The 18480-nt window shown below is 40.9% G+C and overlaps 1 protein-coding gene across 10 annotated transcripts in view; it reads left to right on the forward strand.

The window, feature by feature from the left end:
* Positions 1-18480, forward strand: part of UTRN (utrophin) — a 375635-nt gene that overhangs the window by 237260 nt on the left and 119895 nt on the right. For 8 of the 10 annotated variants that reach the window (XM_066994161.1, XM_066994162.1, XM_066994163.1 and 5 more), the window contains 2 exons: positions 8783-8955; positions 14365-14521. In XM_066994161.1, coding sequence (XP_066850262.1) covers positions 8783-8955; positions 14365-14521 — 330 coding nt within the window. Of the gene's footprint in view, positions 1-67; positions 560-8782; positions 8956-14364; positions 14522-18480 lie in introns of those variants that run through there. The other 2 variants (XM_066994169.1, XM_066994167.1) reach the window with 2 other exon arrangements.

Below are 18480 nucleotides of genomic sequence, written 5' to 3' on the forward strand. Positions count from 1 at the left end.
CCTTTTTTTTTTTTTTTTTCTTGAGAGGAGCAACATGGAAGGACTTGCTCCTCCTCCCCACCCCCTGCACCCACGGCGCACCAGCAGAGTATAGCTTCTCTTGCTCAGGGTAATTGAGACCAAACGTTGAGCTTGCGGCCTGCCAGAAAGCCCTTGGAGCCTGCACGCCATTGCCGAGGTGAGCTGGAGGCAGTCCTGGCCAGGCGTGGGGACGAGCAGATCCCCCCAGCCCCATGGGACCAGGCTAACCCTTCCAGGAGCATCACCCGGCATCAGCAGCTCAAGCCTGCTCACCCAGCCCCAGGGAACAAACAGGGACCAGGGGGCTGCTACAATGGTGCTGTGTGAGCTGCCCCTGGGGGAACATCGCCTGAGAGAGGGCCACATGCAGGAGCTCCCAGAGACGTTTGAGACTGTATAGGTGGAAAACGAGAGAAACCTTTCAAAGGCGACAGACCTGGCTTGGAGGACCTCCCAGGAAAATGTAGGCTTCGAGGGACGCTTGATCATGATTGGCTTGAACTTCAGCTTACGTGAGTTGCTGACAAAATTTGAAAAGGTATGATGCACAAGGTTTTGGGTACTTGATTTTGCCTTTGAAAAGTGTGCAGCAAAATGGGCAGGTTCATGTTGAACTTGGGAGTTTTCCTGTGTTGCTGTTAAGGTTCTCATGGGACCCCCGTTTGAGCACCTCTCAAATATGGAAATCTAATGCTTCTTTCCTTCCCCATTTTAGGTCCTACCGGATTAGTTTTAGAGCATTTGTTCTGATTATGGTCATCTTTATCTTTTTTTAAAGGAAATGATAGAAAAGTTTGGCCTTAGCTACACTAAGAACATGAGAGCTTTCCAGGATGCTTGTGACTTGAGTTCACTATTGACATAAAGGAAGTGCTCTGTGGTTTGCTGTTAAATTTAGTTGGATGCTATCATAGTCAAATTGGAAGATCTCTTGATGGCTTTTATGAGTAGAATTACTTCCCAGGAGTGTGCCACTTTTCCCATTCTTTCATCTAGTCTTGTGTTCTGTCTAGTTGTTCTCTCTTACCAGGAAATTTGGTAACAGTGATGCTGAGAGGCAGGAGGCTTGGCTTTGTGGTGATTACATTGATTAGCGAGAGACATGAGGCTCCTCAAAACCAGATTGTTTTCATCTAGTTGACAGCACTTCTGATGAAACCCAGACTGTACATTTGCAGTGATCTTTAGCTTGGCTTTACTCATTATATTTTCTGTTGTTTTTTATAGTACATTTCTCTATACAAACTTCCTGTGCCATGCAAGTCTTCAAAAAAAATATGTGGTAGTTTATTTACACATTGATTAAGAAAGTTGTGATCACACAGCAGGAAAGCAGATTGTAAAGAATGATTGTGGCTTTCTATCCTAAAGATCAAAATTTTAATACTGCTTTTTAATATAAATCAGCACTGGTCACCTGAACAGTGGTGTAAAGGATAGTACTAAATGAACCTAAATGCCTCATAAAACAAAATGAAGCTAGAGGTGTTTTGGGTTTGTTGTAATGATTCTGATTAATTTCAAAATCATAATAAGCCTGTGTTACAGAAGACTGTTATGAATTGGTTTGGTGGTGTTTCGTTTTCTAAATTCTAAATGTTTTGTTTTCTAAATTCTTCTGTTCTTCCTTTATTACGGAAGCAAACTTTGAAGCTAATGACACAAATACTGTTCATTATCCCGTGAACATGACTTTTTTTCCAAAACTAGCTATTAATAATAGGTGAAAACATTTGTGACAGGATTTCATCACCGTGTGGAACACTTTCTCCTCCCTTTCCCAGCCTGTCAGCTGGGCTTCACTGTTCTCTGGTAATTGTACCATTAGCCTTAAAGATTAGGACACATATTGGAGTTTTGAGATGCTTCAGGACATTGTTAAGACCCAAGTTTTGAAACCAGTGTTTCTATTTTTTTGTACTGTACACTCCCTGGCATTTGCAAATCCCATGCTCTCCCTTGTGATTTTGAATATTTGCCTTATTTTGTGTCAAAGGAATTGTTTGTAGCAATTCTTCAACAAAATCATACCTTGCAGGTCTTGCAGCTGCCATAGTTTCTAGCTTTAAGGTTACTGTGTCATTCTGGTGTCTTGTGGTGAAGTTTGTAACACTATGTAGGAGAAAGCTAACATTTCAGAGTTGGTGAACTTCAATCGCAAATTCTAATCAGAGCTTATTGAGCAAGATTTTTTTCCTTTTTTTTTTCTCCAGCAAGTTTCCCTCCTTCCCCTCTGCTTCATTTCTCACTCACACGATGCCCCCCACACCCATCCTGTTCTTTCTTACTGAGGAGTTTGCTGCCAGGAGAAACACCATTATGACAGTGATCCTGGCTGCAAGCTGCCTTTAACTTTCATGAATACGTGTTGTAAGGAGCGAATTGCGAGTGCTGTTACTGTGGTGGTAATGCAGAAGCCAGATGGCATTTGCAGAAACTTGCATGACACTCCCTTCCTATGCAAAAGGAGAGCCACATTATACTTGAGTGGGCAGGGCTGCTTTGGCTTCGTTCAGTCTGAATTATGTGACTGCTGGAATTAGTATTAATGGATTTATGATGCCCCCCAGATGTTCAGTCGGTGCCATGCGATGGAGCCACAGAGGTTGTCAAACACAGGCTGCCATTCCCAGCCCTAGTGAGTGCGTCATTATTCTTGTGATGAAATGAGTCCTTACCCACACCACGTGTCACCTGTGAAGGTATTATCCATTGGTACAGGCTGAGACAGCTTTTTGAAGCTGCTGTGCAAGGCTTTTGGTAGTTCGAGCATGTGAAATTTAGATGTAAAAGAAATCCCAGAATGGTTTTCCCTCTATGCTTTTTTTCTCCTGAAATATCTAAGAGCTTAAGTTGTAATTAAGTTTCTGTTATATCTAAACTTAATTGCTCTTGTGAATTCCTTTGAACTCATACCGTAGTCACGGTGGCTGTAGTGGTAGACAGCACGGTCTGTGTATGACATTTTGGGCGTAGTGTCTGTCTTTGTACACGCTTCTGCCACTGGCGGATTTATGATAATGGCAATTCTGCCCAAGGGTTCTGCACGCGTCCTGCGCTTCTGAATGTGGGTTTGTTATAAACTGATTCTTAACAGCAGACTGTCACGGCGGGCCTCTGCAGATGGGATGAGGTTTTCTAAAGCTGATTGTCCCCTGAAAGCATAGGAGAGACTCTGGATGAGCTGAGTACCTGAATTCTTCAGAGACTTTTTTTTCAAACTCTTTTCAGCAGCATCTCTCTCTCCTATCCTCAGCATTTGCAAGGAAAAGAGCAATGGAAGTCTTATTTCCCTTTCAAATGGGAAATATGCCTATATCATGCCCTAATTCTTACTCCCTCCTCCCTAAGAGTTATCAAAAAATGAAAATTTCTGAGTGCAGCAGAGGCTGAAGTGAACGTCTGACACAGCAGTGTATCCAACGGCAGTTGGCAGCAGCAGGTAAAACATATCTGGTTCAATATACAGTCTGCTATTTTTAAAAATATAAATAATAATAAAAAAAATCCATTCCTCTGCCACCTGCTGTGAGACCTCAAAGAAGGATGTTCTGGCATGCAGTTATGTCCTTTGGTTGGCACTGATGCTTTGCATTCCAGCTGTTCCAGCTGGAATAGTTTTCTGCAGATACTTTGGTGAGCAGTCATCAGTTTTAGAGGTCAGGAATAAAGCAGGCAAGTGCAGCATTTCTGTAACTATGTCCTTGCTGACTTAAACCTTGCCATTGGAGGAAGTGGGCAGTCATTCTTGGTGGACTTGCAATTCCCTCTACCTGAATTGAGTCTGCTGTCCTGTTCCAGTCACAGGGCATGATTTGTGTTGGATGGGAGGAGTACAGAATTGTTACAGAATCACTAAGGTTGGACAAGACCTCCAAGGTCATCTGGTCCAACCATCCCCCTACCACCAATGTCACCCACTAAACCGTGTCCCTAAGCACCACGTCCAACTTTCCAACCTTTCTGTCCTGAGCCTGGGTGAAAACCTTTGTTGGGGAAAATGCAGTTCTTGAGCTATTTTTCATTTGTGAGTAGTCAATCTCAGCCCTACCAACTCCTCTTAAGATCTTTACATGGTTCAAAAGCCACAGCAGCTTGCATGTTCTGTGGCTTGTACCTAGGGATAAAAATTACTTAGCAGTCTGTGCACCATCATAAAGTGCTGCTAGTCCTGTGGAACAGCGTCAGCATTAGACCTGCACATCCATTTCTTATAAACCATATGTTATGTGCCACCACTTCCCACCCCTGCTCTGTATTGAGATCCTTACAGAAATTGAGTGGAATTCTGTTTCCTAATAAACATTAAAAATAAATAAATACATTTAAAAAAAAAGGGGGGATGTAATACAGAATGTTGCTGTGTAGACTGAGTTTAAAAAAATCAGAGTAAATAGCTGATAAGTCCTAAGTAACTTTTTGAAAAACAAATAAAACCTAATGCTACATTTTTGTAAAAGACTAAAGTTAAGTTTTGTGTAATAACATATATATATATATACATATATATATATATAAAAGATTGAATTAAGGGATCTTGACAATAGAATCTGTAACTTTATAATATCTTTTTATTTAGCCTATCGAGTAAAATAATTTCTCTGCGTTAGATCTTTGTATCATAAAGCTCAAGCACTCTAGGACTCTTAATGGTGCAAATGGAACTGAGTAAAGTTTTGTCTATTATAAAATATATCTTGCTTATTCCACTTCAAGACTGGGTGGAAATGTGGAGTTTTCTTCAACCAGTCATGTTTTTGCCTTCAACTGAAGGGTTCAGGCCCTTTTAAAGAGGAAAATTTTTTGCCAGTGTTAATGGCGATGTACCAATGAACATGGTATAAACACAAAATCAGAAAAGACATGAGTGGGAATGAATGTGCTAACAGCCGTGGGAGGTTGCAGAGTGAATTAAAGGGCCCTTGGTCATTCAGGAAAAAGGTGCTGGAATGACTAACATCATGGGAATGCTGTTTTTTTGTTTTTTTTTTAATGCATCTAGAGTTATCTTTGAAACTATTATCTTAATAGTTTCTAAAGGACAATTGTTTCTACTACTGCGATGTTTAAGGTATCCTTGCTGTTTTTAAAGGGGGAAAATAGTGAATAAAGAAAAAAAACAATAGCTGATTTACCTTGGAGTTGGAATCACAATGTTTGGTTCTGTTCAAGTCTGTCACATGCTTTCATTTACCCTGGGGAAGTCAACTTAATCTGCCTTCGGGCAGTTCCAGTAGCAACTGCAACGGGAGTCAGCTTCCTCTTTGGGTCCTTCTCAGAACTGCCATCTACTGCGTTATCAAGTCCCTCACCCCTTACTTATATATTCTTTGAAGTTGCATGCTCTTCAGTTGTGACGTGTTAATTTAATATTTTGATTGAAATAGAAGCAAGAAGTAGGCTCCTTGTTATGGAGACAAGCTTTAAAATCAGATCCAAGCATAAAATGAAAGCTTGAATCCTGCAGGTATGTCATTTTCCATGACAGGGCTAAAGAGGGAGAGAACCAGAAAAGTCTACGGTTCAGAGTGGAGATGAGAGGATTTTGAAATCACCAGACCAAAGTGGAAAAGACAGGCAGCAGTTTGCTCTTTATTCTTAAATGGAATTTAAAAAAAAAAAATCGGCAATCTTCTAATACCCTGGCTGGGTAAAGTAGATAAAGTCAGCCTAGTTATTTCGTCTCTTTTCTATCTTTGAAAACTTTGAAACTTGTACCTTGATTTGTATATAGGATGAATTGTTTCTTCGAAGAGCATTATTTTAATTTAGGACAGTAATCCTTCAGTGCTTGTGCATGTAAACAGATCTGGTGACCTCACACCAATAAATTATCATTACAGTTTAGAGATCTGTGCACATAAATATTTGCAGGATTACCAAAATATGACCTTGAGGTATCTTTATGGTATCTACCTCAAAAAACTAAGTTGATAAAACTGTGTAACTGCAGATTAAGAACTATGAATTTCTTCCGGCTTTAATTAAAAAAAAAAAAAAAAAGCCTTCTCTGTTTATACTTGTGTTTTGCATTCACCAGGAGAGAGCTCTGGACCAGATCCTCTCTGTGCTGGGCTAAGAAGAAAGACTGTTTCACAGTTGTGATTACAGGGCAGTGTTTATAATCGCCTTTAAAGTACTGACAAACTGAAATTGGCTTACCCTTACTAGAGTTAATCTTAGTTGGGGCATGAGCAGTGATAATCAAATTTTTCATTCTCTTTGCCACATAGACAAAGATGAAGAATGTGGTGAATGAGTGACCAGTGACCAATTAGAACATGTCTACACATTTCATAACAATTGAGAGAAAGATTATGACAATACAGTGAGTAAGGGAGATTGTACTGGTAGTAATTAATTAATCAGTAGATTAATTGGTAGCAATCCTGGAACAAGATCATCATCCCTATTTGTTAGTCTTCCAACAAAGGAAAATACTAGAATAAAAAAAACTTCAAGCTCTTTTATGTCATTATTGGGGGTTAAGGAAGTTTGTGGCCATCTGTTGCCATTAGCCATCTTTTACCTGCTTGCTGCATCTCTTCTGTGTGCACGCTGAAGTGGGACACATCTGGATTTGTCCCTCTTTTTTTTTTTTTAATTTTTAGAGGGCTGTGATACATCAACATTCATTAACCTTAATATCAGTCCTGTTTGTTTATCCATCAGCTGGCAGTGCTTTTTCTTCCAGGAAAGTTGAAATCAGAAGAGAGGAAGAGAAGTTAATTAGCAAAGTTGATTCTTTGAACTGAGCTGTCACAATGTGGCCATCACAGATGGGACTCAAGAATGTGCACAGCAGATTTACGGTGCCATAATCAGTGTAACACGATGACTGGCAAATACAGGAATAAGACCCATTTTCAACGAAGCATCATTTTGAACTGTTAAGCATGCATATCCTCTCACATGTAATCAAAGCTAGAAGGTTTTATGCAGGTTCTTAATAGCATTTGAATGAGCACCGTGACTGTAGAATGGAAGGTTGGAGGCCAGTTGGTGATGTAACTTCAGAGAGGCACAGAAATGGATTTGGCATGGCCAGACTCCTGTAGCACAGATCAGTGTGCAATTAAAATCGAATCTGCTGTCTGCAGTTGCATCTCCTGCTGTTCAGAGTTGAGCTGGTTTTCAGCGGGTCTCCTTGCATGTTCGAGTCATAAGGTCAGGAGCTGCAGATGTTCTCAGATAAGCATCTGATTTGCCTAACTGCTGACTATGCTGTCTTACTGGTATTTGTTATCGTCAATCACTTCCATTTCTGGTTTTCATTTTAAATGTCGTTACTTGTATATATATTCAAGATGGTGTTTTTTATCAGCATGGCTTAAAGACAAGAAAACTGTCTTTTTACCTGTTTTATATTGGTGAAAAACCAGGCAAAGAATAGGTAGCTGTCCAAAGTCACATAGCAGCTCAGCTGGAGAGCTTCACTGATACCTCACCACCCACTCTCTGTCTCTTTCTCTCCCCCTGCTTTCATCCTCTGTCTCTCCTCCCTCCACCTCTCCAGCTGTATCCTTACTTCTTTTTTCATTTTTCTCTAACTGATAAAAGCTTTCATGCTATCTCAGTTTCACAGCAACTTTTCCATTGCTTCCAACTATCCGTTGCAGATGTGCAAGCAGCCATTCTAAGATGCAGGACTACGTCTTAAGGGCAGGGAGGTACAAGAATCCCCTCCTCTCCTGCTCCTGTGAACAGATGGAAAGTACTGAGGAGTTGTCTGGAAAAATAAAATCCCTTAAAGGATTTCAGTTATTGAATTTCTTCCTTTGCAAAAGAAGTTTGTTTACATCTGCATCAAGTTTCTGTCACAATCTTTGCTGATTAATTCCATTGAGACAGCTAGTACAGCTTCTGGCTCTCTAAACATTTACATTTCTCTATTAGGGCATACGTAGATGTACCAGATGCTAGAAAGCATCGGTGGTGATACAGGAGATTGTATGATGCTATTATAACGTTTTAAAAATAATACTTCACTTTGTTAGATGTAGACAATGTCTGTGATGTGTTTCTTGAGGCGGATGAATAGGAGAATAAATTATGTTTTTGGAGAAGAAAATGTTTATTTTCAGTGGGGAAGAGAAATGAGCAAGCTGAACTGAAATTACGAGCACTTTTCTTTCTGTTCAGCACTTAATACATAAATCAGTTTATAATACATCACGTCATTTTATGTCTATATCCCTATATGTTGCAGGACATGGTATACAACAGCTGAATTGTAAAAATGGGCTTGCTGTAGCTATAGTCATTCAGTTGCAGTTTAGAGATGTAAGTTTTAGATAAAAGCTTTCATTGCATATGGCTTAAAACACTGTATAGAGTTTGAATTTGACTGCAATCTTATATTTCAAAGAGGAAAGAGACAGAACAGCTAAGGCTGCAGCTGTGAACTTCTGAGCAGGAGAAGATCTCCAGTACATTTGCAAACGTTGCACTTGGCGGTAGTGTGGGCAAACAAGAAACAATTAGTTACCTTAATACAAAGGACAGGCAGAGAATGTAGTGTTTATAGCTGTAAATGCCATTTCAGAGTCAAGGATGACTTTCAAACTCCTTTTCTCTCACTAAAGAAAGCTGGACCTTTTATGATATGAACGGCATTGCAGGTTTTCTTCTCTGCATCTCTTTCCACAGTTGCCCAAGAAAGTCAGACTATGTGCTCTGTCCAAGAGAATAGGAATATTAATAGGAATAAGCTCTTCCTTAATTTACTGAAATAAGATGTCTGGACTTGTCGATATTTCAGGACATCCAGGCTGAAATTGATGCCCATAATGACATCTTTAAAAGCATTGATGGAAACAGACAGAAGATGGTGAAAGCCTTGGGAAACTCTGAGGAAGCTGCCCTGCTCCAGCACCGACTTGATGACATGAACCATCGATGGAATGACCTGAAGGCGAAGTCTGCTAACATCAGGTAAGTAATTACAATGTCAAGACGTGAATGGGGCAGATTTGTCTTCTGAAAGGCTTGAGAAATTTCACCGCAGCACTAAAGTGAAATCTCCATTTTCTTCTGTGGAGGACCCTGAGCACAGATGTAAAGACTTGGTGCATTAGCTTACCGTGCACGCTTAACTATTTGTTCCCTCCCCAGAGTTGTGCAGAGGTAACTTGCCGATCTGTACTAAATGTTCCAGAAGGTATGTTGAATCTTTCCTTGTTTTAAATCGATGGCAACGTCAATGAAGTCATTCTGTGAATCTACAATTACCTGAGGAGAAATCAGGGTTTTGTTTTTGCCACTGAAATGAATACCTTGGTAGGATTTGTATCCTAAGTATTTTCATCTGTATTGGTGGTAGAATTTTTCAACTGCTGCTATTCCACTAAGAAATGTTTTAAAATATGTATTCATCAAGCCATTTACAATTTTCGACCCTACCAATGCCAAACTCACTGATGACTGTCCAAGTGTGCTCATTGTTAAAAACTTTATGATGTCATTTTGGAAGTAGACATTACCATATTCATTAATATGAATAAAATTCCATATTACAAGTAATTACATAGAAAAGTATTTCTGGAGCTTTTAATTGCTACTGCCTGCTTGTTGATTAAAGGAGACTGTTCTTTTAATAGAACAGAACAATGTTAAGCATTCATATGAATTTTCCAAAAAAACAGAAAAATGAGTTGAGCTTTGAATTCAGACACCAGAGTTGGAAAGAGGGGGATAGAAGGGAAGTGTGACATTTATTTTTCATCTCCACTTACCCTGTCTCCAGACAGCTAAACAGTTACGTGTAACTGGTGGGATTTGCTGAATGGAAGCTCGTAGAGCTTGAACCAGAGGAACCAAGCAATTTTCCATGAGGGTTTGCAGATACTGGCCCCAACACACCACAAGTAGTTTAATGCAAGAGCTGTTAAACCTGGGCCTTTATGAGCTGTACTCAGCTGTACAAGTCAATGTGAGAGAGAGACCAAAACATGATAATAAGTTAATAGTTTAGTCAGCAACTGCAGGTTCTAGCAAGAACAATTGCTTGGCCTGTCCTGGGGTTAATCATAGTTTGGGAGAAACCTATGGCCATCAAAAGGGCCTTCAAGCCATTCACCATAGGGCAGTTGTTACTTGCAAGGCAGAGACAGCAATTGTGCAGTTAATGCTCAAAAAAAAAGTTAGTTTACCCACTTTTCAGAATAATGATTTGTCTTTTCACTCTTGGGTAGATACGGAACATGCATCCCTCTGGGCAGCGTTAACGTTTGCATTGTGTGCGTTGCTCTGCTGATCCCTGCAGTGCTGCAGGGCCACGTGGCACTGAACTACAAGCAGAAGGCAGGCAGGGAAGAGAATAGTGGAGTAAATAGAAGTAAATTAACCTTTCAAATCTGTCTCCTCTGAAAGGAGTGCAGCATTTCTGAGTTCATGTACTTTTCCCTGTTCTTTGATTGCTGTTCGCTTTTCTAACTTGCACAAGAATGATGAAAGCCTTCACAGGGAAGTAACAGGGCCTAAAACTGGTATGAAGTCAGTGTGTTGATCTGGCTGTTTGCCTTCAGATTCTGTTTTCTTGGTGTATCCTATTTCAAGAATGATTTGGAAAGCAAAACTGTGTGGATCAGTCTTGTGAGAACAAGTATGTAACCATGTTAGAGGCTAGGGCTGACTGAAAAATCTGGTTTTTATGGACTTTAGCTCAGAATAGTGCTTCTAAATGAAGATTTCTCTAAGTTTATTTATTTATTTTAGGGTATTTTCAACTATGTGTACATTCTTATTGTGTTGATTTTTTAGCTGCTGAAAATGCTGCTCTCCCTTAGGAATAGTGTGAGACTTTCTTTATCACTTCAGTCCTCAGAGCTGATGGTGCTCATCACTACACTGACTTTACTTCCCTGTTACTGGAACTAAAGGGAGTTACAGGCTGAGAAAGCAATGTTCTTGTGACATACTTTTAAATGTGTGGAAGCTACTTAAAACTATGCTTGTAGTGACTGTGACACCACCAGAAAGGACTGTATCTCGCCTTGAAATTACTCAGACTTATTCACAATTCCTTCTTTTTCTCTGTGTCGTGTTACTCCCAGGAGGAAAACAAAGCTGCAGCTTTGTGCAGGTCAGCCTTTTGCAGCCAAACACTGAGGAGAAACTCTTCTTCTTGGGTGGGAAGGTATCAGCATTTGGGGGAGGTATTGCAGAAACTGGGAAGGATTCTCTATGTTCAGACCACCCACCAGTCTCTTTTATTCCATATGTTCCCTTCGTGCTCAGCAGGAAAAGTGTTACCTAAATAGCGGAGACAAAAGCTGAGGAGGTCTCCAGATGGGGAGGGAGCCTCTCAGGGTCATCAGAAGGGGGGTTGTGTCAGAGTTGCTGCTCTTCTGCAGGATCTTATTCAGCCTTAGCTGAGCAAGGGTGCTCTCAGTCTGGTCGGCTGGATGGGGGCATATGGGTTTTTCAGGCTCAGCCAAGATTTCCATAGGAGTGTTTCTGGTGGTGTCTGATGCTGGGGAACATTGCTGCTCCAACCAGTGCTCAAAACTGAACAATCATCTGGTACAGAACTGTCTTCGTCAGAGCAGATCCTAAGCCACCATTTGACCTGGCAAATCCCTGGAGATTGCTGACTCATTTGTCATGTGAACACAAACACCTTAAGCTTTGTTTTTGCAGACTTTGTTTTGGTAAAAGCACCAATCCCAAAACAAGGGCAGAAATCCTGTTTGGAAGTGGAGAAGCCCAGGAAACAATTCAAAACTCCAGCATAGTTCATTGGCTCTAACTCTAACTAATGAATGGTCTGTGTCACAAATGTAAAACGTCTACATTTGTGTAAGCCACTAAAACTAAAATACAAATCGGAGCATATCTAGCCTCCCTTGCTCCTGCGTAGCATTTGCTTGGGCTTGCTGTATTCTTTACTGAGAGTTTACTGATTGCATGTCTGGGTGTCCCTGCACTCCTCAGGAGAACTGAAAGCTTGTGGCTGCTCTTCAGCTGTCACTGCTGCGTGCCACTTTTATGTTCATATTGCTTCTTAGAAGATGAGGAAAGTAACATTCAGGAAAAGTCTATGCTGATGTGATGTCTTCCTCTGTGTGCGTTTTTTTCTTTCTTAACTTCTTTCTAATGTTTCTGAAGAGATGTTAACTCATTCTGTGTTCAGAGAGAGGAATTTTAATGTCCTGTTAGTGCAGTTGGTTTCTTCCCCACTCTCTGCTCCTTACTACTCTAACCCCACTTGTGCTGGACTTTGAAACCATGAGCTGGTGATGTTTTGCTACTGTTATTGCATTGGCATGTACATGGGCACTCAGTAGTAGTAAATTACAGACCATTTAATCTGGTGTTACGTGCCTCATCATTCAGGTTAATACCAAATGATTTTTTTCACTATTAATATTATTGCAGTGTATGTTAAATTAAGTGAACCACCCTTTTAACTAGATGTAGGGGTTTCTTTTTCACAAAATTCTAATTCATTTTGTATACAAGAATTCTGCTCGGTAGAGCAGAATCCTGGAGCCTGGAAAGTGCCAGTTTTTAGAGGTGAGAGCTGCTTAAATGTACTAGACACAGTAATAAGTCATGATTAATAGAGATTTTATTATCAAATGCACAGAAGGCTACAGATATAATTTTTAAAAAATTGATTGCTGAAAGTTGTTGTTTTTTTGATTGCTGAAAGATTTTGATTGCTGTTAGAAATCCATAAAAATGCTTTCTTTTCATAACAATCTGGATCTAACAGCAAAACTGTAAATTTAGTTATGGGCTGCCTTGGCAACGTGTCTCCTCTGCCTGATTACTAGGGAGTATTACGCTGTGTTCACTCCCAGAACGGAGGGCTGCTTCTGTTGAGTACCTAACACGGGAGGGCAATGTGTGTGCAACACTGCAGCTTGATTTTTTTCTGAGGGTATTTTTGATGGGAAGCGAAGCAGTTTTGGAAAGGAGAAGGGAGATGTTGGACGTGGACCACACCATGCTGTGGAGAGCGTGCCCCTGAGTGCAGCTGGGAACTGCAGGTTAGATTCAGTGTTGAGGGAAAAGGTACTGGTGACTGCAACAAAGGAAGACAAATCATGATGCAGGAAGTGGCAGCAGTAGAACATCACTTCTAGCAAGTAGTTTATATTTTTTCCCATGTAGTTAATTAAGTGCTTTACTGGATGGAGCGAAGAAAACTAGGTTCCTCTTCCTGAAGTTAGCTTATTCTTTACAGAAAGAATTTGTTTGGTTTTCCCTTTGTGTATTCCCATCCCCCTGGACTGTGTGTTTCCTGGTGAATTTCCTAGTATCCCTACAAGATCACAACATACTGTTTGCCTCAAAGTAAACCTTGCAGCACATCACCCCTTCAGTCCAACTGTTGTCATATCAGTACCAACCATTCACTCAAATGCCACTTGAGAGGATCATACAGTAGAAGGCAGGTGAATGTTTCACCTGTAGTAAAAGATGTGAGTTACAGTGAATCAGGAAAAAAAAAGTTCAGAATAGAAAAGAGAAGACCTAGGAAACAGAACAGTAGTTCAGTTCACTCATCTGTCAGAAGTGGGGCAGAAAGGTGCAGAGCTAGCGTCAGTCTCTGCTAAAAAGAACTTAGCTTATACCAGTAAACAGTTTCTTTCACCGTGCAAGTGATAGAGTAGAGAGAGCTAAGTGCATGTTAGTCTCAAATGGGTCTGTAACATGAAGTGACTGGAGTAAAAGTGGGGTTGCTGGCCCTTATCAAGGATTCCGTGCAGCTGTCCAGGCACTGCAGGGAGGAACCGTCAGGTCAATGTATTTCTGAACATGATAGAAGAGGGTATTTTGGAATCTGGGGGGGGTTGTTGAGTTAACTGGGAGGACAGATTCACACTATTAATTCTCTAGTAATTCTTCATTGACTAAAGGTAGTGCATTAAATAATCTGTGCCACTGATGTGTTCAGCAGCACGGTTAATGTACTGTCGATGACTGCTGGGAGAATTTGTTGCTTTTGGTGCTGGAGATTCAGGGTCTTGGCATGAAAGACGTGAGTTTTGTGGTGCCCTGGCTCACAAAATGGTGCTTGCACTTTGTGCACTGCTGTGGCAGAGTCACAAAAGACAGTATTTCTTTATGTTGTTTGGATGCTCGGTGTTCAAGGTTTTAGGTCATATCAGGTGCATGTTTGTCTGTGTTCCTGCATTTTTCACCTGCTTATTTTGTTTTACTGTGGAAAATGATTTGAAGTAGAATTTTGTTTGTTTTCAAACACATCAAAGGTCCTTAGCATTTAAGCATTTGAAACATTCCTGTCTTAATGGTAGAACTATTTTATTTATTACAGTCCCTTGGTTTTTGTACTGTTCAGGACTTTAAGGATGCTTTTATGTTGATTCACAGGGCTCACTTGGAGGCAAGTGCAGAGAAATGGAACCGATTACTGACATCCCTGGAAGAGTTAATCAAATGGCTGAATACAAAAGATGAAGAACTTAAAAAGCAAATGCCCATTGGAGGGGATGTTCCAACCTTGCAGCAACAGTATGATCACTGCAAAGTAAGTTGCATAACTTTTATAGATACATTTCCTACTGTGAATAATAAAATGAATCAAATTGAATATAGGAGAAGTGATGAACGCTTGATCCCAGTATTAATTTCTAGAAAAAAGACACTGTTCCAGGTCCCTGCTCCTTCTGCTCCTCCACTTGCCCAGTAAAGCACAAGGGAGATGCTCTTTGAAATTTTATCAAAAGGATCTCTGATGAATATTTTCAGTCCAAACACATTTTTGATATATTTCTTGATGGTTTTGGACTCCTGTTGGGTAGAACTGTCATTCTATACGTGAAGTTAAAGAAGGTTCACAAAAGTAAGAACTGAACAAGAACTATAAAAGAAATGTTGAATGTAAGTTCAATAAGATGTTGTAAAGTGATGTTCTCCATGTTATTAGATTGATCATTAATAGCAGCCCTCCACCCCATGCAGATTCATAGAGCAGTCAGAACTGTAAGAATTAAAATTTACCTGTGCCCTGTACTGTTGTGAACCAATTCGTAATCAATTTAGGACATATTTGCTGTTGGACAGATTCATTCTAGTAAAGTTTGTTCCATCTTGTTGTCATATTTATTCTTCTGTATGGTGTAGAGAGGGAAAGAACAAATGCAGCTTTATATAGCTAATTGCATAACAACTATGTTTCCCTCCATCAACACAATGCTGATGTCTTTTCTGCTATGGTATTTAGTGAGGGAAAAAATTGGATTTGGGAAAACATTTAAAAATACAGGAAAATACTCTGAAGAAGTACAGAAAAAGTAGTCTGACAGGAGCAGTACTTTTGAGACTTGACTCCAAAATAGATGAACTTAAGGAAATCTGCATAAGCTTACCCTTAATTTAGTTTTTTAAAATAATTATTAGCATAAATTCAGGATCTTTGTTTCTTGAGAGTTCATCTCTTCCTGTTCTTATCCACTTTAATCATTATGCTCTGTTAGTAGGCACATCTGCTGTGAATGTTTTATAATGGTGGATTACTAGTGCAGGAGAGCAATCAAAGGCTGGAAGAGATCCAAAGGTGTTTTAAAGGAGGTCAATGGGAGATGATAGATCTCTACAGTTCATTTTCTAACAGCTTATTTGTGTCTCATGCTAGATTATCATATATGCATGATAATAACAAATAATACTGCTATAGTGTGTCTCATTTGAAGATGTCAAATTGTTATGTAAAAATGATAGTTTTTATAAGTCATTCCAGAGTAGAAAAATGTTGGAACAAGCATGCTGGGTGGGTCATTTTGGTCAATAGTGAACCGCAACAGTGAGAAGGAAAGAGAAATTCTAGGTCGTTTAACCCTTATGCATAGTTTTAAAGAATAACTGTTGTTATATATTGACGTTAAGATTCTAATAGGTACTTTCAGGAGTTTTTAGAGATTATTCTTTCACATTTCAAAAAGGCAATATTCTTGCACTATCACTGAGAAAGAATATTGGATATAGGTGTCCCAGCCCAGTATTTAACAGGACCTTTTTTGCCTACAACAGCACAAAACTAATGTGATTCTATCACTTTGTTCTTTGTACCTATGCAAGCAACAGCTCAGTATTCAATTGTACACGTATCTCAGATGAAACTGAACAATTATTTTTTAATAGGTCATAGAATCATAGAACTGCTTAGGTTGGAAGGGACCTTAAAATCATCCGGTTCCAACCCCCTGCCATGGGCAGGGACACCTCCCGCCAGACCAGGTTGCCCAAAGCCCCATCCAACCCGACCTTGAACACTTCCAGGGATGGGGCAACCACAGCTTCTCTGGGCAGCCTGTTCCAGTGCCTCACCACCCTCCGAGTAAAGAGCTTCTTCCTAACATCTAATCTAGATCTCCCCTCTTCTTGTTTAAAACCATTCCCCCTTGTCCTATCACTATCTGCCCATATAAAAAGTTGTTCTCTTTTTTTTATAATCCCTTCAGTCCCTCCTTATGTCTGGGATTGAACCCAACCCAGGTGCAGCACCTTGCACCTGAACTTGTTGAACATTATCAGGTTCACATGGGCCTGCTTCTACAGTTTGCCTAGGTCCCTTTGGATGTCTTCCCTTTCTTCTGTTGTATCGACTGCACCACTCTGCTTGGTGTCATCTGCAAACTTGCTGAGGGTGTGCTCAATCCCATCATCTATGTCCCATAGATGGGACAATCTCATCATCTATCATCTATTGATAAAGATATTGAAGATCATCAGTCCCAAGATGGGCCCCTGAGGGTCACCACTTGTCACCAGCCAGACATACAGCTGTTGACCACAACTCTCTGGCTGTGGCTGTTCAGCCAATTCCTTATCCTCCAAATAGTCCACTCTTCTAGAGATAAGACATAAGGATGTTGTATGGGACTGTGTCAAAGGCCTTAGAGAAGTCCAGGTAGGTGACACCAGTTGGTCTTCCCTTGTCAGCTGATGCAGTCACTCCATCATAGACGGCCACCAGATGGGTCAGGTATGATTTGCCCTTGGTGAAGCCATGCTGGCTGTCCTGGGTCACCTCCTTGTCTTGCATGTGCCTTGACATTGTTTCCAGGAGGATCTGTTCCATGATCTTCCCAGGCACAGAGGTCAGGCTCACTGGTCTGTAGTTCCCTGGGTCTTCCTCTTTAAAAATGGGAGTGACGTTTCCCTTTTTCCTGTCATCAAGGACTCCACCTGACTGCCAGGACTTTTCAACTATGATGGAGAGAGGCTTGGCAACTCCATCAGCCAATTCCCTCTGGACCCTGGGATGCAGTCATCAGGCCCCATGGATTTGTATGTGTTCAGTTCCATCAGGCGGTCTCGAACCTGATCCTTGCTCACAGTGGGAGGGAATTTGCTCCCCCAGCCCCTGCCTAGAGGTCCAGGGACCCGAGAGACGTGGGGAGCCTGACTACCAGTGAAGGCTTAGGCAAAGAAGTTGTTGAGTACCTCAGCCTTCTCCATGTCCGTTTGTTACCAGTTCTCCCCCCTCATTTATCAGAGGGGGTACACTCTCCTTGGACTTTCTTTTCTGACCAATGTACCTGTAGAATCCCTTCTTGTTATTCTTTGCATCCCTTGCCGAGCTCAGTTCCATCTGATGGCATCCCTGTGCTCTTCCCAGCCCCCATGTCCCTGCTTCCACTGCCTGTGCATTTCCTTCTTGTGCCTCAGTTTGACCAGCAGGTCAGCCAAGATGGTTTCCTGCCTTTCCCTGTTATTTTAGCAGGAACGGAGAGATTCTCATACATCATGTGGTGTTACTGTGCCACACCAAATGGGAACTTTTAACGAGTGGTGTTTCACTTTCTATTGAACTGCTGCTTATTAGTCATTACCAGAGAAGGGAAGCTAGGCTGCAGCTGTCCGCTGATGTGATTCTCTGTGGCAGAGCTTCACGCTGTTTCTTAGCAGGAACTCTTAACTCAGCACTGAAGCTGTAGTTTATTAATTAACTACAACAAGGTGGAAAGTTGTGTTTTTTCAGGTGGAAAGTGAAAAATGGAGGAGAAAGAACCAAAGCCCTCTGCAGGTCCTTCTTCTTCCTCCTTAGTATAGTTTAACGGTTAGGCTGGTTAGGATGTGGAATAGAAATGTCTTTGTGTAACATTGTTTTATGCCTGCATTTTTTTTTTCCAAAATCTTCTACCAAATCTTCCCTTTCAGCAGATTCTTCGTAGAAATAACTGTGTGATTCCACACTGGCAGTCCCTCTGTGCCCTGTGTTGGGATCACTGGCTGGTGTCACTTGCATTGCATTTAAGGTGCTGCTTTCGGTGTGTGTCCTGTGTTACGTTTTCAGAGGAGACTTGAGGCACAACTGTACCAGATAAATACTGCAGATACGACTTGATTTCTCACTCTCAGGGGTACTCCCTTTATTCCTCCTGTCATCAGCAGCTGACCAGGCACTTTAAATGCCACGTTTCTTTGCCCACACTTCTTCAAATATTAAGCCTTCTCAGCATTTCACATTATCTGCAAGATTTA

This window comes from Anser cygnoides, chromosome 3 (genome assembly GCF_040182565.1).
Source record: "Anser cygnoides isolate HZ-2024a breed goose chromosome 3, Taihu_goose_T2T_genome, whole genome shotgun sequence".
Classification (NCBI taxonomy): Eukaryota; Metazoa; Chordata; class Aves; order Anseriformes; family Anatidae; genus Anser; species Anser cygnoides.